This window comes from Eptatretus burgeri, chromosome 2 (assembly GCF_056783735.1).
Source record: "Eptatretus burgeri isolate ZD-2024b chromosome 2, Ebu_testis_v1, whole genome shotgun sequence".
Lineage (NCBI taxonomy): Eukaryota > Metazoa > Chordata > Myxini > Myxiniformes > Myxinidae > Eptatretus > Eptatretus burgeri.
The window spans coordinates 115,942,008-115,966,926 of NC_140962.1; the positions used below are offsets into that span (position 1 = coordinate 115,942,008).

General features: G+C 46.5%; 1 protein-coding gene across 6 annotated transcripts in view; it reads right to left on the reverse strand.

Moving 5' to 3' along the window:
• The window catches only part of LOC147032891 (serine/threonine-protein phosphatase 6 regulatory ankyrin repeat subunit B-like), a 127,973-nt gene that overhangs the window by 20,227 nt on the left and 82,827 nt on the right, over nucleotides 1-24,919 (reverse strand). For all 6 annotated transcript variants that reach the window (XR_015055395.1, XR_015055396.1, XM_085870877.1 and 3 more), the window contains exons 12-17: nucleotides 19,880-19,943; nucleotides 19,635-19,703; nucleotides 19,240-19,380; nucleotides 15,833-15,916; nucleotides 14,222-14,336; nucleotides 14,051-14,125 (exon numbers count right to left, since the gene is read on the reverse strand). Coding sequence is in view for 4 of the 6 variants with exons in the window: in XM_085870877.1 (XP_085727003.1) it covers nucleotides 14,051-14,125; nucleotides 14,222-14,336; nucleotides 15,833-15,916; nucleotides 19,240-19,380; nucleotides 19,635-19,703; nucleotides 19,880-19,943 (548 nt within the window). In the remaining 2 variants the exon portion in view is untranslated. The remainder of the gene's footprint in view (nucleotides 1-14,050; nucleotides 14,126-14,221; nucleotides 14,337-15,832; nucleotides 15,917-19,239; nucleotides 19,381-19,634; nucleotides 19,704-19,879; nucleotides 19,944-24,919) is intronic.

Sequence of the window (24,919 nt, forward strand, 5' to 3'; positions counted from 1 at the left end):
TCTATCCTGCTTCACGTAAAGGGTTCGTAGTGGGCTTAATACGCCCGATTATTAATCGGAACCGTCGAGGCCGACGATAACGCCGCTCGGTTATCACTGTAGCACGGAACGGACAGCTTAAGCGGTTCGTGTCCGGAGTCGGCCTGTGGCGTGGTGCGATCGCCCGGTCGACCATTCACGCAGGTACTTAGGTAGATCTAATTTGGAGAGCGACCCTATCCTGCGCGGGTGGGCAATTGGCACGATCGTGGTGAGGTTAAACCCCCACCCGTGACGAGCTCCCGGCGTTGGTCCGAGAGGGTCACGACTGAATTGTCCGTCCGGTGGGCGACGTGCCGCGATTCGAGTCATGTGGCCGTCCGCACGCCGGCGGGCGCGAATTCGCAACAGTATAGTGGTTCTCAAAGTGGTCCCTACCACCCCCCAGTGGGCGCTGGGAACTTTCAGGGGGTGCTCCAGACTCCACGAGTGGTAGGGGGGCGCTGGCAATGATTTGGGGGGCACTAGCGATTTAGAGGAGCAGCGGCGATTAGGAGCGCTCATTGGGCTTCCTGCAGTCTGAACAGGTTACCCGGCGCCATTCGGCAAATTGGCCATACAATGCCCGTTGCGGTCCTCCTCGTTTGCCATGGTGCCGTCCAGAGAGAAATTAAAGACGGGCAATGGGACAGGTAGGCCTTTTTGTAAATAATGAACACATTTTAAAATGTATTTATTCTGGAAATCATTAAGTTCTACAAGAAATTAAACAGACTTGTTTACCAACAATGCAAGTCAGTTGGTTTTTTTAATACACACATGGTGTGAATACCATATACATGTGTTATGATCCGGCAGCGCAATTTCCAGCGAGGCGCGAGTACTGAGGCAGTGCGGCATTGTGATTTAGGCGTGCGCTGTTGTAGCTACCGTTGCAAATTTGAAGAAATTTTTTTTTTTGACGCACAGGGTGAAAATCGATGCGTGTGCTGACCAGAGACCGGAAATATATAATTATTGTTTGGCCTTATCACTGGTGTTGGTCTTTCGACATCTTGGTGTATTGATTTCGTTATTCAAAAAAGCTTCACGTCCGGTCGGCTTCAAGATGTCGGCCTCAAAGAAAAAGTGTCGTCAGTATTCCGTTGAATACATCAAGTATGGATTCATTCCATCCCTGACGAACACGCAGTTGCCGATGTGTTTGTTGTGTGGTATCACGCTGTCCAATGAAGCAATGAAACCATCTCGACTGAGCGAGCACCTGGGTAAAAAGCACAGTGATAAGGCTCACGCAGAGGTCAGCTATTTCCAATCGCTGAAAGAGAAATTTGAGAAGCGATCCACGGTAACGACAATGTTCAAAGCCAGCCAAAAGCTCGTGGATAAAGGACTGGAAGCGTCGTATAAGCTTTCATTGCTCATCGCCAGATCTGGAAAACCGTATTCAACCGGCGAACAGTTGATCAAACCGGCTGTTGGGGAAGTGATAAAAACTGTTATGGGCCAGGATCAGTATCCAGTTCTCTCGTTGATTGCGCTCAGCAATGATTCCATGGCCAGGCGGATTGATGAAATGTCATCAGATGTAGAAGATAAGCTGTGTTGTGAGCTGAGAAGCACGCACTTCGCCCTCCAGCTGGATGAGTCCACTTTGCATGACAGTGAAGTTCTGTTGCTCTGCTACGTTTGCTTCATCCGTGATCAGGAAATGGTGGAAGAATAGTTGTTTGCCCGCTCTCTCCAGACCGATACAAAGGGTTCGTCCATCTTCCAAACGTTGGAGAAGTACTTTAGTGATAAGAACATACCGATGGAGAACAATCTCGCTTGCGCGACGGACGTAGCACCAGCGATGGTTGGCCGCCTGCAAGGTTTTATTACGCTTCTGAAGAACCAGGTACCGTCCGTGTTCGCCATTCACTGTGTCGTGCACCGTCAGCATCTTGTCGCAAAAGCTCTCAGCACCAGACTTCATACATCACTCCAAATAGTAATCAAAGCAGTGAATAAAATCAAGATGTCGTCTCTGCATGATCGGCTGTTTCATCAGCTTTGCCAGGAGAATGATGAACTATTCGAGAGGCTCTTGTTGCATACCGAAGTTCGATGGTTGTCCAAAGGCACTTGTTTGACCCGTTTCCATGTCCTCTTCTCGACAGTGGTCGAGTTTCTGTCGGAAATTGATACAGAATTATCGGAGAAAGTGAATGTGATTAGCATGATGTGGCTTACCTCGCAGACATATTCAGTATCCTGAATGATGTCAAGAAACAACTCCAGGGTGACCATATGACGCTGATTCAAGGAAAGAAAGTGATCGGCGCGTTCGTAACCAAGGCGACTGCACAGGGAAACCCTCGGCCGCAGAGATATGTCCCACTTTCCCCGGTTGGCAAAGGAAACTGCTGTTTCTGAGGGAGAGCTGCTCGTTTATTGCAATCACCTTGAGAAGATTCGTGGAGATATGGAGCAGCGTTTCAGAGACATGCTAGAACTGTCGGTGCCAGCATGGGTGATCAACCCATTCAAATGTGACATTCGAGATGTGAACCGTGAATTACAAGACGAAATTGTCAACTTGTGGAATGATGATGAGGCGAAGGCAAGATTCTCGCAGCATGAATACGGCAAATTCTGGATTCTGGAGCGGGGCGAATACCCCACAATGTGGACAGAGGCAGAACTGCTGCTGATGGCGTTCCCCACATCATACCTCGTTGAAAGAGGGTTCAGCGCCGTGATGGTGCTGCTGACCAAGTATCGGAATCGCCTTGACATTACCAAGAGGGGCGATCTGCGTCTCTACCTCACTGAGATGGAGCCAGACGTTCGTAATCTCGCAGCGAGTCACCAGGCCCACCCTTCACACTCACGGTACTTGGGCCTGTGATAACAGATTCCAAGTTTGCCTCACCTGGACCTGTTCTGCTGAAACATTGTAGGTAGTGCAAAATAAAATAGAAAAATCAAGGAAAAGTAAAGTAAAATAAAGTAAAATATTATTCAGAAAATATTTGGCTTCTGTTATTTTTGCTTCCTGTCTAGATAAATTCGGACTATCCTATTGCCCACTGGGTGTCCGACCACGAACGATAGGACAAGGGGGCATTGGGCCGGTCCAAGAGGGCAGAAAGGGGCGGTAGTCAAAAAAGTTTGAGAACCACTGGTATAGTATAACTAACGATTGCTCAATGCTTTTACTTTAGTTTAAAAAGCCTTGATTTTTCAAATTAACTTAGTGCAATCTGCTGTACCACTGCTCAAGGGTCTACTACAATGGTGGGGGTGATAATGGATGAATGAAACAAAGTAATAAATGGAAGACTGAATAAAAACAGTCGTGGCCAAAAAAAATATTGGCACCCTTGCACTTTTTTCAAATAATGCACCATTTCTTCCGGTAAATTGTTGAAATTAAAAAATCTTCTGTATCCACAAATGCATTTCTTTGGTTTACAGTGGAACAAAACAAAAAAGCTGAAAAAAAACTACTAAATCTTAGCTTATTCCACACAGAAATCCTAAAATGGCCCGGGCAATATTATTGTAACCTTTTAGAAGTTGTTTGAAATTAGATTTCAAGCAAGTGATTCTCCTTTACTTTGGAAGTGAACTCACCTGTGGTGAGTTGCAGGTACCTGCAATATAAAAATCACTCAAGCAGTTTGAATGGAGAAAAGGAGTCATTCTGCTGTTTTGTGTCACTGTGTTTACCGCAATGAGCATGGAGAAAAGAAAGAAAACCAGAGAATTGTCTGAGGATGTCAGATACAAGATTATAGCCATGCATGGACAATCTCAAGACTACAAGTCCATCTCCAGAGACCTTAATATTCCTGTCTCCACTGTCCGCAATGTTATCAGGAAGTCGAAGGCCCATGGCACTGTAGCCAACCTCCCTGGACGTGGCTGCAAGAGAAAACTTTATTGAAGATTGTAGCGAATGATTGTCCAAATGGTGGAGAAAGCACCTCGATCAACGACCAAACAGATTCAAGCTGACCTTCAGACACAAGGTACGCCAGTTTCAACTCACACAATCAGTCACCAACTCAATGAAAGGGGGTTCTCTGGTAGGAAACCCAGGAGGACCCCGCTGCCTAGAAACGGACATAAGAAAGCCTGACTGGAGTTTGCCAAAACACACCTGAACAAGTCAAAATCATTCTGGGAGAATTTTGTGTGGACAGAAGAGTCAAATTAGAACTTTTTGGTAAAGCACATCATCTCCATGTTTTCAGAAAACAAAATGAAGCCTACAAAGAAAAGAACACCTTCCCCAAAGTCAAACATGAAGGAGGTTCAGTGATGTTTTGGGTGAGTGCTGCCTCTGTTGCAGTGTTGCAGTGCTGTCTCTGGCACTGGGTGCTTTGAATGTGTGCATTGCATCATGAAATCAGGAGATTACCAAGGTATTTTGGAGCGCAATGTTCAACCAAGTGTCAGAAACTTGTGTCTCCGTCAAAGGTCATAGGTCTTACAGTAGGACAATGACCCCAAACACACTTCAAAAAGCACCCTGGAATGGTTCAAGAGAAAACGCTGGACTGTTCTGAAGTGGCCAGCAATGAGTCCAGACCTATAACGCATTGAACACCTGTGGGGAGATCTGAAAACAGCAGTTAGGAGAAGGCACCCTTCAAATCTGGGAGAACTGGAGCAGTTTGCACAAGAAGAGTGAGTCAAACTGTCAGTGGAGAGATGTAGGAAGCTCATTCATGGCTCCAGGAAGCGCTTGACTGCAGTTATTTTGTCCAAAGGCTGTGCTACCAAACATTAAATCTCGGGTGTCAATAATTTTGTCAATGCCATTGTTTTATATTTTCTGATTTAAAAGGATATATTAAGTTCTGAAACAAAAAGAAAGGTTCTGCAATATTAACAATGAAATAAAGAATTGTGGAGAACAAATACTTTGTCAATTTCGACTTATTTTTGGCGAAAATTGTGAGTTATTTGAAAAAAGTGCAAGGGTGCCAATATTTTTGGCCACGACTGTGCATTGAAACATGCAACACATAATTACTGTATTTGGTATCCTAGTGATGTTATTTTACTTTATAAACGGCGATTAAAACTCATGGTTAATCATGTAGAACTAGAAGGGCACAATTCGACGTCACGACGTCACCAGATATTTCTCCGCCAACATAAAAAAAGGCTGCTGAATCATGTGACCAACGACGCCACGTTACCAATGACATCAAACAGATAACCCCATACAATTTAGCCCGAGATAACCCTCAAAAAGTTTCATAGTAATCGGATAAAGCATTCGACGTATAAAATGACGTCATAATGAAGCCACCTATGAGATCAACAATTTTTTTTTTTTTTAACTTTAAATCACTTATTTACCATGGGGAATAATTGATATGTGCCAAGTTTTAATTTTTCCATGGAGCAGTTTCAGAGATACAGAGGTCCAAAGTTTTTCCTTTTTTCCAACATGGCTGCCACACCACGTGACTGACAACATCATAATCATTAAAACACTCTACATGCACAGTCGCACATATGGTAAAAATTTTGTGGTTGCAAAACAAAACTAACAGCTTGGTTGCAGAGAAAATAGAGAAAATTAGCATGGACAGACGTAAGTACAGATGGACAAACCACCCCAAAACATAATGCCTCCAGTGATGGCAGAAAAATTGGACGCAGGAAAAAGATATTCCAAGATATCGTACTTTTACATAAATTAATAGAACGGCACTCAGTCGGGAGCATAACTACCGCAAAGCTAAACAGTTTACGTTTTGTAACCCACTGATAGGCCAGATCTGGACCTAAACCAAAATGAAATTGGCTTGTTATTCTGACCAACCCAACTCATCCACCGAGTTTTATCTGAATCCATCCACAACTTTTTGAGATTTCATGCTACACATCATTTTTGGCCCCATCTCTCAATGGAGAATCATCACTTTAAAATAAATAAAAATTCTTGTATCCAGAACCAGATCCTCACCAAAATTAAATTAATTAATCCTCATCACACCCAACCCTTCCACCAAGTTTCGTCCCAATCTGAGCATGCTTTTTGATATACCGTGTTCATAAACAGACAGACAGCCAGCCAAACAAGAGGTGAATAAATCACCTCCGTCCACCTTCGGTGGCAGCGGTAACAAGGGCAACAGACAAAGGAAAACATTCAACACAGTGTATGGGATTCGGAAGGTAGCCAACACACAAAACCGGCTCCGAGTACATTGAAACTCCACGAAAGCAAAATACTGTTCCGTTTGTGAGGGGCGGGGGAGGGGTGAGATATTCCCGTAGAGCAGATAGGAATGTATAAAGAGAGTAGCATGGTCCAATGGTCCATGTACGGGAAGCCAGTCAATATTGATGTAACAATCTTTGTGTCAGGTCAGGACAGATTAGATCTGTGATTTGCTACAGGTACTATGGAAAGCTGTACCAACCTGTTCCATGGTCAGGTTGTCAGCGACAAAACCATCTTCCCCACCAAGTTTCTTGGTGAGGAGGGTGTATGATATGAACATCCAGCAGGATGAAGAACAAAATATGTCAAAGGGTGGAGGAGCTCCTTGTGAGCCAACGGCCATCCATATCTTGTGCCCAACTGTGTCGCAGACGTACTCCTGCAGTTGGGTTACTTTTGATGAGGAGGTTGGTAGCAGGATTTGCACTCCGGCCATCGTAAAACCCTTCATTCCGCAAAACATTATAAAAGCAAAAATAAATTTGAAAACCCACTCCGTGGGAGTACCTCCTGTGCAGCTTCCCTTCACAGGACAGCTCACCTGATGACAGGATTGGGGCAAAGCATTTGGGACCCTCAATCTTTGATGATCGGAGGGAAACCACAGGGTAACCTTCCCGGGTCAGATTGCGGTGGTGTGTGTAGGGGTGGTGCTGAGGTGTCGTCCACCAGAAGGTGGTCTCCTTGGGTTAATCTGAGGCAGTCCCTTCGGGTGGGTGCCTGGAATGTCCTATCCCTAAGAGAGGATGATCACCTGTCTCTATTATCATCTGAGCTCAAGCGTTTGGACATCGGTATTTCACCACTCTCTGAGGTTTGTAGAATGGATTGTGGAAAGATCATGGTGGGTGGTTACAGCCACTATTGGTCTGGTCGCTCTGATGGTTACCAATGCCCAAGGAGTTGCTGTAACTGTGTCCAACAAGCTGACTCCAATGATAATTGAGGTAACACCGGTCAACGAGCGTATTATGAGACAAAGGAAAAAAATCACTCCTTGGGTGTGATTTCCCTGGTCTCTATAAATGCTCCGACTGAGGCGAGTGATCTCAACGTGAAGGATGCATTCTATCCCACGCTTGAGTCTGTGGTTGATCAGTGTCCCAGGCGAGACACTCTTCCAGGCTTGGGGGATTTCAATGCATCAACTGGAACTGATAGGGATGGTTATGAAATGTGTGTTGGTCCCCATGGGTCTGGAAATATGAACCTGAACAGCACCAAGTTCCTTGACTTTGCAATAAGTCATGGACTTAGGGTGGCTGGTTCTTGGTTTCAGCCCCACAGGCTCATCGCTGGACTTGGTATTCCAACACTGGCGGTGTGGCAAAGGAGATTGACCATGTGCTCGTTGATGGTCGCTGGAGGATGATCCAGAACTGCTGGGTCTGCCGGAGTGATCAGTTCCTCAATACTGACCACAGGCTTATTGTAGCAACTCTGAAGTTGCAGCTTAAATCCAGGAGAATGGTATCATCCCAGCTTAAGCTGGATGTTGGCAAGCTCAAGGATGAGAGGGTAGCTGAGGAGTTTGAGAACAGGCTGAGTGGAGATTTGGGGGTCTGGGTGCTTTGGGGGATCCTGAAGAGTTGTCGAGTGCCTTCAAGACCACTGTCCTTGATGTTGCCGGTGGATGTCTTGGAACTCACCGGAGGGCGAAGAAGAATTTTGTCTCTCAAAGGACACTGGATGCCATTGACCAGAGTCAGAGAGCCAGGCTGAATGGCAGAGCTGAGCTGTTCAGGGAGCTGAGGCATAAAACTGTACATGCACCAAGGATGGAAAAGGAGGCCTATGTGAGAGGAATCTGTGAGGGGGTAGAGCATCACCTGTGGTCAAGTGCTTCTCATCCTGCTTACAGGGGAATTCGCGCATTGCGTTCATCCAAGCCCATCCCTCGGTCCATTGCAGTTCGAGCAGAGGGTGAGGGGCTCTTGACAGAGGATTCCAAAGTGAAAGCCCACTGGGCCTGTTACTTTGAGCGGCTGTACCATGCTGATACACCAGCTGTCGAGTTGGATGTCAGGGGTGTTACAATCCCGAATGTTGACCCTTCAATCAACAGTGGTCCACCTTCGTTTGTGGAAACACAGGCTGCGGTGAACCGGTTGAAATGGGGTAAAGCTCCAGGGATCTGTGGCATCCATGCTGAACTTCTCAAGGCTGGTGGAAATGCTGTAATCGTGTCGTTGCGTGCAGATCTGTGCTCTGCCTGGAACACAGGCATCTTCCCAACTGACTGGAAGAGGGGTCTTGTTGTTCCTCTCTGGAAAGGGAAGGGTGATTGCCAAGACTGCAACAACTACCTAGGGGTGACGCTGCTCTCAGTGCCGGGCAAGGTCTTTGCTCAGATAATTCTTGATAGGGTTCGCCATCATCTGCTTGAGTAACAGCATCAAGAGCTTTGGCAGGAGCTGCTTGCAGCCGATCTTGATCTCTGTTCAGCATTTGATTCAGTGAATCGGGATGCCCTCTGGTGGGTTCTTGGTCCTCGTGGGGTGCCACCAAAACTGATCAATCTGATGTCTGAACTCGACTCTGGGACTGAGAGTGCTGTGAGATGTGGTGATACCATCTCTGACTTATTTCCAGTTGTAACTGGAGTTCATCAGGGGTGTGTACTGGCCCCCACACTTTTCAGCACTTGTATGAACTGGATTCTGAGGAGGATGTCGGAGAGATCAAGTTGCGGTGCATCGTTTGGGAATGTCAAGATCTCCAACCTTGATTTCGCAGAAGATGCAGTCATCTTTGCGGAGACTCTGGATATCCTTTTGGGGGCCCTCGAGGTGCTGAATGAGGAGCCTGAGCCATTGGAATTATGGGTTTCCTGGGTCAAAACTAAGATCCAGGCTTTCAATGACACCTTGGATACTGCTATCCTATCTGTACCTGTTTGTGGTGAGGATGTTGAGGTAACAGAGAGATTCACCTACCTTGACAGTGATATTCATGTCTCTGCAGGCTGTCAGCAAGACGTCAAATTACGTCTGGGTCGGGCCTGGGGAGTCATGGATTCACTGGATCATGGGGTGTGGTGCTGCCGGTACCGGTGCGGGAGAACGAAAGTCCGAGTCTTCAGGTCCTTGGTGCTTTCAGTCTTGCTCTATAGATGCGAGACTTGGACTATGACCAAGGATCTGAGATGGAGACTTAATTCCTTTGGTACCAGGTCTCTTCGGAGAATCCTTGGCTATCGCTGGTCGGACTTTGTGTCCAACGAGCAGTTGCTGGGAGAGACTCCAATGAGATTTGTTACCTGCATAGTCCGTGAGCGTCAGCTGCGGCTGTATGTACATGTGGCTCCTTTTCATGATGCTGATCCTGCTCACCAGATTCTCTCGGCGAGGGAGTCTCGTGAGTGGAGGAGGCCAATGGGCCGACCACGTGCCTTGAGGTTGCAGCAGGTTGATCGGCATTTCAAGGAGATGGGGATGGGCCAGGATCTACCTGGGGGATGGCCAGACGGAGGCCCCTGCAGTACCGGCAGAAAGTAGACGCAGCAACATGCTGCTGTGGCACATGCTCCCATACCTGACCTGACCTGATGTAATAAGTCGGGACAAGTCAGCTTCAGGATGCCTTGTTTAAGTGTGAAATATTTAGGGTGGTGCATAGAAATAATTAGTTCGGGATTAAGGTTAAGGAAATTGTGCTGTATAACCTGTCAACCTCTACCGGGGAGGGGGGGGGGGAGCCAGGAGACTCAGCACGAGAGCGAGGAGAGGCGCGTTCACCGCCTCCCAAGGGGCAGAGCCATGAATGCCTTCGGGTCAGAGTTATAGATGCCTCCCAAGGGGGTGGAGCAATGCCCCAGCTGAATCGGGTGGTTGGTCTGAGGAGAACGCAGCTGGGAGTATTTTTGTGTGGGAGCCTGAGGAGAGAACCATCGACATGTGAGAAGTTCAAAAGTAAAACAGAGATTTCTCTGAGGAGATCATCCGTCCTGCCTGTCTTTGTCTTGTGCCTGTTCATCCTGCCTACCTGCCTCTGCTAATTTTGTCGACCTGCCTGTGCGGCTTCGTCTCCTCGTCCCTACCATCACCTGAGCCGAGTCCCCCGGGTTTTGTCCCTTTTCCCAGTCAGTGATTGAGTCCAGTGTGTAGCACCCTAATTCTTTAAATTTTGTTTATTCCCATTGTATATAATTATGTATTAACTGCGTTCCCTTTCTTCCCCACCAATACCAGTCGTCATCTCCCTCCACCAGTCAATCATCCCCTCATCAATGGTCAATCATCATCATCAATGAGGATGAATGTGTAATTTATGTGAAGGGCTGGTGAGGAGATAAATACAGCCAAACATGGAATAAACATTATCTTGGTCGTTGTTTTGCAAAGGCCCAAAATATGTACATTTCAAGACAAAAAGTGTACAATGCAACAGCATATAAAGTGCACACACAGCAATATACTTGATAAAATAAAATTAACAGAACAAGAATGTGTGTCACAAAACCTCAAAATTCTTTAATTGGTCGATGTCCAATCAGCTTTCAGGGACACTCCAAAGCTCCATTTTAAAAGGTGAAGCACGAGAGATAAACACAGCACTCTAGCAATGCATTGTACATTACAAAAGTGATGACTGGCTTTTCTTCTCTCCACACCCCTCCCCCTTCAACTGCTCCTCCCCTCCAATTATATCAACCTAAGCAAGAAAATTTGCAAAAGCCCTCCCTCTACATTCTACAAACTCCTACAAATTATTGGAAGGCTATTTATCCTGAAGACACAATAAATTTTACAAACTCTCACGATCTTTCCACACAGCTCAACAAAATGACTGCCAACTGAACAAGTCTGGAGACGGCGATGGTTCACGAGAAATGTACACGGTTCGCCTTTTTAATTTTTTGACTATCGAGGGGATGCCACGGACAAACTGGCAGGAATCGGGAAAAACGTAAATGATGAAAGTTGTAGTAATCGAAGAGCACTACTTGCACACCAACGTTCATTCGAAACAGTTGAAAACCCTAGGAGCTCGATGCCCAATTTATTGATGATTTTTTGACATTTTCTAAGTTCGTGACCTTGTGACGAAAATGAAAAAAATAAAAAATAAAAAATTAAAAAAAATCGAGCTCCGTGTGGCTATGCAGGTGCCATTGGGCTAACCAAATACCGAAACCCCTGCCAGATTCGACAAACCCCCTCGGAGAAGATGTAACTTGAAATCGGCTACCCCCTAAAAACACGTTTTTTGGGCGTGGCTCCGCCCATAATGGGCGCAGCACGCCCATTCTCAGGAAAACACAACTACATCATGACATAAACCTCCCACCCAAATTTTATCAAAATCGGATCAAAACCCACGGAGCTATGCTCGGGACAGACAGACAGACAAGCCGGTAGGCGGACATGGGTAGTCGACTACCCAATAGAACCTGACGTGATGGGCCCGTTTGATGGGGAATGACCTGTGGATTAAGCACAAGAAAATTCATAATTCTAGCTTCAAGGGTTAATGCTGCAGATTGTTTTTTTCGTTAAAATACCCCCACATTTAGAGGTTTTTCGGCCGTTGCTCGGCAACGGAGGGGTTCATAGCAACGGTTCTTTCTCACACAAAACTAGGACATACCATGAACCTACCATACCAGTTTCATGTATATCTGACTCATAGTCTCTGAGATATAACGAACTTCATTTTTTAATTGTTTTCTACCAGGGTTCATTCAAAGTCTATCTTCTCCGACAGTTTTCATAGGCTCTGGCTGGAAATTTTTGACAATATGGCTGAATGTACTGCCCACAGTCGCTCATGGCCCGATTTTTAAAAAAATTAATTTTTTATGATTTTTCAAAAATTTCAAAGTCCCGTTGCTAGGCAACGGTGGTGTCCATAGCAACAGTTTTCATTTGCACACAACTAGGTCATGGTATGAACCTACCAACCAAGTTTCATCGAAATCACCATTGTATTAACAGAGCACTGGACCGAACAGAGGGACAGACAGACAGACAAACATATCGACAGAAATACTGATAATAAGGGTAGATCAAATTTCAAAATGTTATTTTGGAATTTTTTTTTTTCGACTGGATCGACTACCCAACAGACAAGCCGGTAGGCGGACATGGGTAGTCGATCAAGTCGAATTTAGTCGTTTCTCAGCCGTTACTAGCCAACAAAAGCGTCCATAGCAACGGTTCTTTCTCACACATAACTAGGACATACCATGAACCTACCATACCAGTTTCATGTATATCTGACTCATAGTCTCTGAGATATAACGAACTTAGACTTTGAATGAACCCTGGTAAAAACAATAAAAAAACGATCTTCTCCGACAGTTTTCATAGGATCCGGCTGGAAGTTTTTGACAATATGGCTGAATGTACTGCCCACAGTCGCTCGTGACCCGATTTTTGATTTTCGTAAAAAATAATTTTTGAGATTTTTTTGAAAATTTCAAAGGTCCGTTGCTAGGCAACGGATGGGTCCATAGCAACGGTTCTCATTTGCACACAACTAGGTCATGGTATGAACCTACCAACCAAGTTTCATCGAAATCGCCATTGTATTAACTGAAATCACCATTTAAAATACTGATAATAAGGGTAGAACAAATCTCAAAAAAAAAATTTTTTGAAAAAGATTTTTTTTTTTTCGACAAGATCGACTACCCAACATATCGATGGAAATACTGATAATAAGGATAGACTAGATTGACTACTCAACAGACAGACACACCCATAACGAATATAGTGGTCACTTACTGACTCGTGAACCAAAAGTTGTAGTACTCGAAGAGCACTACTTGCATACCAACTTTCATTCGAAACAGTTGAAAACCCTAGGAGCTCGATGCCCAATTTATTGTTTTTTTTGACATTTTCTAAGTTCGTGACCTTGTGACCTTGACCTTGGGACGAAAAAAAAAAAAAAAATCGAGCTCCGTGGGGCTATGCAGGTGCCATTGGGCTAACCAAAAACCGAAACCCCTGCCAGATTCGACAAACCCCCTCGGAGAAGATGTAACTTGAAATCGGCTACCTCCTAAAACACGTTTTTGGGGCGTGGCTCCGCCCATTCTCAGGAAAACACAACTAGATCATGATATAAACCTCCCACCCAAATTTTATCAGGATCGGATCAAAACCCACGGAGCTATGCTCGGGACAGACAGATACCCATAACGAATATCGTGGTCACTTACTGACTCGTGAAACAATAAACGGATTCTACATGATCCAGGGCATTTGCAGGCAAGAGTCGGCAGTCAACGTGTTAAAGTCTAACTACAACATTACAAGTTATCACCTTTTTATTCTCTCAACTTTTCAAAAAACATCTTGCTTTACAAGCGTTACACAGTCAACTATAATAAACAATTTGTTACCTCCGCCACCGAAGGTGGACGGAGATTATGTTTTCACACTTGTTTGTCTGCCTGCGAGCAGGATATCTCAAAATGTTAGACAGATTCGGAGGAAATTTGATGGAGAGTGGGTGTGTGACAAGGACAAATTGAATCGATTTTGGTGAAGATCCGGATCCGGCCTATCAATGGGATACAAAACGCAAACTGTTCAGTTTGGTGGAGGTATGCGCTTGACCGAGGGCCGTTGTAGTTCCACATTGAATCATAGGTATACCAGCATTTACACAGCACTGAACAAACACACTGCCCAACAGTCTCTTGTAAAGAATTTGTGACACTCAAAATAATCATAACATGAGAGGTTGTGGGACGATGGAATGATGTAAACATGGAAAGACAGCTAAAAGACGTGAATGTGTTACAGCGATAGTCTAAGGCTCTTCCAAGAAAAGTGGTAAGGTTGTCACAGTGATAAACAAGGTCAATTTTCAAAGGAAACTTACAGCAAGGTGAAGGGGACTTGTGAGGTTCCAGTTGTGTGGACTATTCAACAGATCAGTACCTGCGAGTTCCAGAAGCTGCAAAAATAAAAAATGAACAGAAAACTTCATACGATCTCTGTGACGCCTCACCACAAATATGTGAGCTATTCATTGTTCTGTGAATATCATTACCAGTTTGAGGCAGGGGGCATGTCCTGAGGCCGCAGCATAATGTGCTGCAGTGTATCCCTGGGCATCACGGGCACACGGATCGGCTCCCCCAGTATGAATCAAATGCTTCAAGCACCTGTTTAGTTGTGGAAAGACGATTAATAAAAAAAAGTTTATGACTGATAAAATATACAAAGGTGAAAACCAAAATTAATCATCATCACACCATTTGAAAGCCTTTATCCATGAGCAGGTTCAGCTTTTTGCGGGCTCCAATCATGGTACCCTTTCTTGGGGCAATGTTTTTACAGCCGGATGCCCTTCCTGACGCCAACCCTTCAGTCGCCTTCGACCCTGCAGGGATAATTACCAGTATACTGGTGCTCATTTTGCCGAACTTCGGAAGGATGACAGGCTGAGTGCTAACTCAGTGGCCAGCGGGGCTCGGACTCAGGACCCCAAGCCACCACCTTAACCACTGAGCCACACCAGGCTAAAGGTGAAAACCAAAATTACCGTGTTGCCTTCCTCTCACCTCACACCATCTTCCCTTCCCCCACCCCTCCCCTCCTCTCTCCTCCAACTCTTCACTCTCCCCGCTCTCTCTTCCACATCCCTCTCTCCTTCTTCCCCCTCTTTTTGTCCCTCTCCCATTTAGTATTACCATCAGCAAAATGACAGGTGGTATTTGCTCATAAATAAATAAAAGGAGATGATGACTGTACATTAAATGAATGAGACTGCTTGATTGCCTTATTAAACTTGAGGGTGCACAGAACAAAATACCCCATGTAGGGTTCAAGTTCATACCTCAATTTTAATACAATAATGATTTTGAAGATCGTTGAAAAAAAATCCAGAACTTTAGCACTTTTGAAAGTCTTATCCACCAACCACCCTATGTCCAAATACTGCAAAAATGGAAGTTATTGGAAATATTATGAAGGTGATTTGTGTTCTTCTGTGTTCAAGTATATAATTCAATTTAAATAAAGGTTTAAAGGCATATAAATAAATTAATTCTGGGTTTTCCCGCCATTTTACGTCAATCTATCGAACATGTTACATTAGTTTTTCGTGCCTGTTGTTGGTGTCCTTTATAATGTCCCTAAAAACATTATTTGGAATGTTTTTCAATTTTGTTGGACTGCCAGGCAGGCAGACGAAAGAAAACTATTATCTCACTCTTCCCTGCGAATGCGCAATCCTGACAAATCAGAGACAAAGTACAGTAAAATGGCAAATTTGTCTTCCTATTCATGTTCAAAATATAACATTCAATTTAAATAAGTTGTTCCTCCATCATAAACTGATAAGTCAGAAAGACAGATGGACATGAACCAATTGCTTAAACACGCTTTTTGCTTTGAGTGCGCGGGGTGAAAAACAATCCACAAGATAATTATACTGACTGTACTGTTCATGGTGTTCAGTAAAACAAAGATTGACAGTTAATAGTTGTCATAAACTGGCAAAAAGCATGAAGCACTGACATTGTTATGTGTGTGGCAAGCACGATTCACAATTGCTTAACAAACGCAGAGTAACAGTGTAAATGGGAATGCCCAATGACAGTTGATCACCAGCAAGGAAGAAGTGTGGCAATGGACAGGTGGGGACAGACGCACTTACAGCAAGGCATCCTTTTCCATTATTTCTGCAAAGTTATCCACCTCATCCATTGCACCATCCGAGGCTTCCAGCACGATTTTCTTTCTTAAGTGGGGGATGGCAGATAAAAACCCGAAGTTGCACTCTCACATAAAGCTGCATTATGCAAGTTTGCCGTTGGCATGACTTGAAAGAGAACAATAATACAAAGAAGAAACCTTCCCGTTTGACAATCACAAATGTATATGACAAAATGATATGGCTTGTTCTCAAATAACCAGATGCTGAACCGTGATAGTCACATTTTCAGGTAAGCTCTCCAACAATGAAGGAAAGAGCTACGAACTCACTAGTTTCCTGAGTGAACACAAAACCAGTGCCATGACTAATCAAATCCCTTCACACAATCTCTCAGTTGATGCTAATGTTTCTTGGGGCATGACTCAGGGAGAAATACTTTTGTGGTCTGCATCAATGAATCTTTGCTTCTCAAGAAAGCACTGAGTTTGACTTTGCAGATACTAATCCACACTATGCCATAAATTTCCCCACTTTAGTCACAGGCAGGTTGAGGCATCTGGTAATGGTAAGCACCGTGAAACATGGACTTTACAGACCAGATGGACCCATCACAATTTACAAAACATTCATCAATGGGCACTAGAATGGAGTAGAGTTTTCCACTGCCAGCTGGGGATCCTGGGACCTTTTACTCTGAGAAAAAAAGGATTGGGCATCATTGGAGTTTTTTTAGGAAGAGGCAAAGGTGCTCCTTTCCTTTCACAAACAAGTTAGCCACCAATGGCACCATTGAATCATTTAATGACAGTTTATTTAATCAAATAACTATTCTTTTCTCAGAGTTTTTGGAAGATCTATATTTCTCCACTCTCTGCCCTTTTCGAGCCTTACAATCCCCCTTTTCTGCCACCTCTTGAACAATCTCTTCATGTCTGTAAAGATGCCAAGTTTCAACTGCTGCAAAGGAGGTCAGGCAAAAAACATATGCAAGGTGACCAAAGAATTGCTGGAAGCTCAGACATTCGCAGTGTTTATTTGTCGCATTTTCTGGCTTTTTTTTTTGAAAGCTAAATTGAATTGAGAGATCTGTCTGTATGGTAGGAGAAGGTGAAATTGGCAATGGCATAATATTAAGATGGATAGACGACAGGAAAGGGTTAAATATTCCACTGTTTCAATAAGGGAATGAAGAAATAAATAGTGTGTAACTCGAGAGTTCACAGAAAACCTTACCTGCACAGACCTGGGAAACAAGGACATAGGCGGAGTCTACGAGCAGTGAATTTGATTGGCCGTAATGATGTAAAATACCGTAAATATTTTGAACAAGTACTGTGAAATGAAAGGTTTTTGAAAGTGCCAAAAAGGCGATTTGTTTTCTCCAGTGTTCAAGTATATAATTCAATTGAAATAAAATAAGGGTTTTAAAGGTTGTAAAAAAAAAAAAAAACAATTCGGAAGTTTACCGCCGTTGATGTTGCATTTTTTTAAACCACCTTATTACTTCCGCCACTGAAGGTGAAGGAGATTGTTTTCACCCCTCTCTCTGTCTGTCTGCAGGACATTTCAAAAAGTTGTGGACGGATTTGGATGAAATTTTGTGGACAGGTTCGGTGTGTGACAAGGACGAACTGATTAGATTTTGGTGAAGATCTGGATCCGAATAGTAGAATTTTAAAAGTGATTCTTCACCATTGAGAGATAGGGACAAAAATGACATATAGCACATCTCAAAAAGTTGTGGACGGATTCGGCCAAAACTTGGTGGACACGGGTGTGTAACCAGGATGAATCGATTCAATTTTGGTGAATATCCGAATCCGGATCAAACTACTATAATATTTTAAGTGATTCTTCACCATTGAGAGATAGGGCTCAAAAACGATATGTAGCACGATATTTCAACAATGTATTGGGCCCGATGTGTTATCGTGTATCAGGCATTACGGGGCAGAGGTATGCGCTCTACAGAGTGCCCTTCTAGTTTAACATGACATTAGTTCTTCATGCCTGTTGTTTGGGTCCTTTATGACACCCACAAAAAGGGTAAGTTTCCTGTTTAGCATCATTTTCAATTGTTTGACTGCCAGACAGGCAGACAGACAAAAAGTATTATCTCAATTGTCTCCGAGGTCAAATTTAGATCCAAAATAATGCTAAACTACAGGTTCTTTTTCCAATTCATGTTCCGATTTGTGTTCAAAATATAATTCAAATGAAATCAAGTTGTTCCTCGATCATAAACTAACGCTTGTAGACCGACAGACAGCCTGCCAGAAGTGAAACAGTTTCTAAAACCCCCCTTTTTGCTTCAAGCACACAGGATAATGATCTAAGAATGCCCTCTTGCTTTGAAGAATGGGAAGAAAGGGGATTGGAGGACAGAGTTGGTGTGGGGTGCAGAGAGGGAACAGAGAATTGGGCTTTTGGGGAGAGAGGTGAATGCTCAGGGTTGAGGGGGCATGGGGTGAGGACTCAGAGTTGGGATGGGGTGGTGGTGGGGGGGGATCTGAGGACTTGAGGTGGGGGTTATTTAATCAAATAACTTGTTTGCACAAAATTATTGAAGTTACATTTTATATTATGCGGAATTTCCATGGGTACCTGCCAGTTTACATTTACAATGGTATCAGCCTGGCTCTTTTATAGAGAGGTTAAGGCTGTGAAAAGAGCTTTCAACCTCAACTGAACTGGGTGATTTAGAGCTTTCCCTGACTGTGGCGGGGGTTGGGGGGAGGGGGGTTCTCAGATCTCAGCCGTAGATGGTCCGATGAACTTGAACAACTTTGCACATGCATAGATCATGTAATGAACGTGATAGTAAAAGTATGTTTTAAAAATATGTTAATTTGTCTAATTATTTCCTAATTAGTTATGCAATATGCTAATTCAATGGGTTTGCACAGAAACCTACAATTCTTGACATTGGATACATGAAAATGCATGAAAAGTGCACAATCTCAATGAATTATGTTTCTCAAGTTGAAAAATCATAATGTTTTCTTATTATGTTGGATGAATGTTTCAATTTACATAAGTTATGAACATGCAAATAACATCTATTCATGAAATTGACATTTCTGATCATATACAATAGGCGAAAAATTGAAAATATCACAGAAGAGAGAAATAGAGAAAAATTCATGAGGAGAAATTTGAAATCCCCAACAGTTGCGAAAAAAAAATTGTGAAAAATGTTGAGAGGAGAGGTGCCTTCCAGCACCCCTCCCCAACCCTCCCATCATGAGTGCAGTTATAGTTAACACACATGAAGTGGGGGTACAAACGGAGCATAGGTGGGATTGGGAGGTAGGTGTAAAACAACTGCAGGGTATTCAGGCAGAATATTGAGCAAGTTTCTGTGGAGGGGGCAGTAAGGGTCTAAAACCAGGCTCAGAGGTTCTCACTGATCATCACGGTTGCAGCTTGCAGCATAGTGCAGTGGGTGGCACCCTCGCAGGTCAGCATCATCCACTGCTGCGCCGGCCTGCAGGAGCCGGATAAGAGCAAGGTAGTGGCATCCGGCTGCTGCATAGTGAAGGGCCGTCCTGAACCAAGAAGACAATTTAAATGGCAAGGTGAGGAAGAGTGAAATAAATAAGCAAATAATCAAGAGAAAGGTGGGTTGGAGGGGGTTAAGGAGGAAAAACGAATCAAAGAAAATAGTTTGTCATAAGGGGAAAACAAGTCAGAACTCACCAGAACAAATTCAACACATCATTTGCGTTTTAAGTATGCTTTGAATAAAATTATAGCTCGAGTTATTACACTTTGTACTGCCTCTTCTGGTTGTGAATCTCACCTTCCAAACTGATCCTTTATTTCAAAATAGCAGCCTCGGTCCAACAACAGTCTTACACATTCTACATTCCTGCAGCAAAGTGGTAGTGATTGAGGAAGATGTGAGTGGGGAAGTGGGGGGGGGGATAAATTAAGAAAACTTTGTTAATCTTACAGAATGTTAAAGTTTACAGTTCAGTTTATTACAAGAAACATCTGAAAACTGTTCAGGTGCCTCTGATCGACAAGAAATGTGTTAAAACCTACCCGCCAGATGCTGCTGCATGGAGGCATGTCCTCCCATTAACATCAAGAGCATTGATGTTAAACTCTATTGGGTGAGAAAAGTCAATTGGTTGTCACTATTGGCACAATCCAAAATTACCTCAATAAGCGAGCTCTACCTCGTTGCAATAAGAAAAATCGAAAGATGTAAAAACCTCAGTCCCTGAGTACTGGGATTCCACCTTGCACTGCAAATTATGAACGAGCACAGAATTATGAAGAATGATCAATTAGAATGATAGCCTTTAGTCAAAAACTGGTGCGTAAACGTTGCAGTGTGCACCACGAGGGCATCGCTAGGTTTCAAGACCAACTGTTTATACGAGCCCTGGAAATGAAAGCAAATAGTATCCCACAATAAATAGTACAAGAGCTTTGATTCAACAATTATTCTCAAGGAGCAAATTAATGGTCTGCCAATTCCTCGTGGTTGAAAAAAAAATAAAATTAGAGAGTTCATAGAACACCTTACCCCACCCAGTCTTGAAAAAAAAGGACATGGGAAGGGTCTTTTAAACTATTGCTTTGTGTTTCCGACCAAAATCTATATTTCCGAGGAGTCGCGATTTTGACTGCATCGAGATATTCCCCCGCTGGGGAACGCAAGCGGAAAATTTGATTTGTAAAATGGTGTAATATTTTGTCTACACACTGTACTGCTAAACTGGAGGTTTTTGGAAGTGACAAAGAGGCGATTTGTGTTCTGGTGTTCAAGTATATCATTATATTGAAATAAAATGAAGATTTTAAAGGCTGTACAAAAAAAAAAAACAGAAATAAAAAAAAAACTTTTACGGAATTTTATCGCCGTTGATGCACCATCTTTTTACACCGCCTTATTTAACACGATGAATTAGTTATTTATGCCTATTGTTTGCATCACTTATGACATCCTTAAAAAGAGTAAGTTTCCTGTTTGGAATGATTTTCTACTTTGTTTGACTGCCAGACAGTCAGACTCAAGAAAATTACCTCTGTCCTCTGTGCGCATACACACTCGGGAAGAGATTCCGTAAAATTTGCCAAATTCAGTCAAAGTACTGCTAAACTGCAGGTTCCTGTTCCGATTCATGTTCTACAGTGGTTAAAATGTAAAATTAAATTGAAATTAAGTAGTTCCTCGATCATAGACTGACGTCAATAGAGAGACAAAGTGAACCAATTGCATCACCCTACTTTTCGCTTCACATGCGCGGGAAAAAAATAGTAATAATAAAATTCTCCAGGCAAGCTTTCTTTGGGTGTTGGCGAATGTGAAAAAAAAATTAAAAGCATTTTAGATCGGGAAAGCACATGTTTGTTCCCTTGTTCTAGATTTCACTCATGTGTGTTGGAGAAATGTTTGCAATAAAAACAAAAAATTGATGTTCACTCAGTACTTAGTTCAGAGGTTAGGATTAAACCAGCCATCATGTGCAAATGATCATCACTTTGAAAGTGTAGCCATGTTTTGCTTGGGAAGTATGTCTAACTAGCTATTATATAATGCAGTTTGTGGCGTCTCTCCGTGCGTTCACACGTTCGGCTGTCTCCCGTTTCATGCGGCCGCTTCCCACATTTGAAAAGGTCTGCACACATGCAAAGCTCAACATTCAATCAGAAGAAGTTAACATAATACCAAACGTTAACATGGGGGGAGAGATGACTGGGGGGGGGGAGACGACGGGGAAGGGAGGGATAGACGACGGGGGAAGGGAGGGATAGACGACGGGGAAGGGAGGGATAGACGACGGGGGAAGGGAGGGATAGACGACGGGGGAAGGGAGGGATAGACGACGGGGAAGGGAGGGATAGACGACGGGGGAAGGGAGGGATAGACGACGGGGGAGGGAGGGATAGACGACGGGGGAGGGAGGGATAGACGACGGGGGAAGGGAGGGATAGACGACGGGGAAAGGGGGAGAGACAATGGAGGGGGAGAGAGACGATGACGACGGGGGAGAGAGACGATGACGACGGGGGAGAGAGACGATGACGACGGGGGGAGAGAGACGATGACGACGAAAGGGGGAGAGAGACGATGACGACGAAAGGGGGAGAGAGACGATGACGACGAAAGGGGGAGAGAGACGATGACGACGAAAGGGGGAGAGAGACGATGACGACGAAAGGGGGAGAGAGACGATGACGACGAAAGGGGGAGAGACGATGACGATGAAAGGGGGAGAGACGATGACGACGAAAGGGGGAGAGAGACGATGACGACGAAAGGGGAGAGAGACGATGACGACGAAAGGGGAGAGAGACGATGACGACGAAAGGGGGAGAGAGACGATGACGACGAAAGGGGGAGAGGGACGATGACGACGAAAGGGGGAGAGAGACGATGACGACGAAAGGGGGAGAGAGACGATGACGACGAAAGGGGGAGAGAGACGATGACGACGAAAGGGGGAGAGAGACGATGACGACGAAAGGGGGAGAGAGACGATGACGACGAAAGGGGGAGAGACGATGACGATGAAAGGGGGAGAGAGACGATGACGACGAAATGGGGAGAGAGACGATGACGACGAAAGGGGGAGAGAGACGATGACGACGAAAGGGGGAGAGACGATGACGACGAAAGGGGGAGAGACGATGACGACGAAAGGGGGAGAGACGATGACGACGAAAGGGGGAGAGACGATGACGACGAAAGGGGGAGAGACGATGACGACGAAAGGGGGAGAGACGATGACGACGAAAGGGGGAGAGACGATGACGACGGAAGGGGGAGAGACGATGACGACGGAAGGGGGAGAGACGATGACGACGGAAGGGGGAGAGACGATGACGACGAAAGGGGGAGAGACGATGACGACGAAAGGGGGAGAGACGATGACGACGAAAGGGGAGAGACGATGACGACGGGGGGGGGGGGAGGGAGACGACGGGGGGGGAGGGAGACGACGGGGGGAGAGGGCGGGGGGGGAGACGACGGGGGGGGAGACGATGGGGGGAGGGAGACGACGGGGGAGAGGACGGGGGGAGACGACGGGGGGACGACGGGGGAGAGGACGGGGGTGGAGACGACGAGGGGTGGAGACGACGAGGGGTGGAGACGACGAGGGGTGGAGACGACGGGGGGAGGGGAGAGAGACGACGGGGGGAGGGGAGAGAGACGACGGGGGAGGGGAGAGAGACGACGGGGGGCAGAGACACGACGGGGGGGAGAGACGACGGGGGGCAGAGACACGACGGGGGGGGCAGAGACACGACGGGGGGGCAGAGACACGACGGGGGGCAGAGACACGACGGGGGCAGAGACACGACGGGGGGCAGAGACACGACGGGGGGCAGAGACACGACGGGGGGCAGAGACACGACGGGGGGCAGAGACACGACGGGGGGCAGAGACACGACGGGGGGGCAGAGACACGACGGGGGGCAGAGACACGACGGGGGGCAGAGACACGACGGGGGGCAGAGACACGACGGGGGGCAGAGACACGACGGGGGGCAGAGACACGACGGGGGGCAGAGACACGACGGGGGGCAGAGACACGACGGGGGGCAGAGACACGACGGGGGGCAGAGACACGACGGGGGGGCAGAGACACGGGGGGGGGCAGAGACACGACGGGGGGCAGAGACACGACGGGGGGGCAGAGACACGACGGGGGGCAGAGACACGACGGGGGGCAGAGACACGACGGGGGGCAGAGACACGACGGGGGCAGAGACACGACGGGGGGCAGAGACACGACGGGGGGCAGAGACACGACGGGGGGGGCAGAGACACGACGGGGGGCAGAGACACGACGGGGGGCAGAGACACGACGGGGGGGCAGAGACACGACGGGGGGCAGAGACACGACGGGGGGCAGAGACACGACGGGGGGCAGAGACACGACGGGGGGCAGAGACACGACGGGGGGGCAGAGACACGACGGGGGGCAGAGACACGACGGGGGGCAGAGACACGACGGCGGGGCAGAGACACGACGGGGGGGCAGAGACACGACGGGGGGGGGCAGAGACACGACGGGGGGCAGAGACAGGATGGGGGCAGAGACACGACGGGGGGGGCAGAGACACGACGGGGGGGGCAGAGACACGACGGGGGGGCAGAGACACGACGGGGGGCAGAGACACGACGGGGGGCAGAGACACGACGGGGGGCAGAGACACGACGGGGGGCAGAGACACGACGGGGGGCAGAGACACGACGGGGGGGGCAGAGACACGACGGGGGGCAGAGACACGACGGGGGGCAGAGACACGACGGGGGGCAGAGACACGACGGGGGGCAGAGACACGACGGGGGGCAGAGACACGACGGGGGGCAGAGACACGACGGGGGGCAGAGACACGACGGGGGGCAGAGACACGACGGGGGGCAGAGACACGACGGGGGGCAGAGACACGACGGGGGGCAGAGACACGACGGGGGGGCAGAGACACGACGGGGGGCAGAGACACGACGGGGGGCAGAGACACGACGGGGGCAGAGACACGACGGGGGGCAGAGACACGACGGGGGGCAGAGACACGACGGGGGGCAGAGACACGACGGGGGGCAGAGACACGACGGGGGCAGAGACACGATGGGGGCAGGGGCGGAGACATGACGGGGGGGAAGAGACAAGACGGGCGGCAGAGACACGACGGGGGCAGACACGATGGGGGGGAGAGAGAGAGGAGGGTCGAGAGTTGGGGGGAGACAGAGGAAGAGAGAAGGTAAGGGAGGGGGGAAGGAGGGAGAAAGGGAGAGGGGAAGGACGGCAGGCAAGAGAGAGGCGGAGAGAAAGGGAGAGAGTGGAGGAAAAGAGGGAGAGGGAGAGAGGGCAGAGAAGGAGAGAGTGGGGAGGGACAGGGGAGAGAACGGAGGGACAGGGGAGAGAGAACGGAGAGCTGTTACTTCTACTACTTCCTGTCTTGGATTTTTTTTGTTATTTTTCTCTTATCCTTTTCTAACTTTCCCTCAGCCCCTTACCTAAAGTGGCATTATGCCTTGTTTGGGGCAATTCCCATTGAAAAAAAAATAAAATAAAAACAACCCTCAAATATTGTGGATTTCGATCAATTGTGGGAAACCCA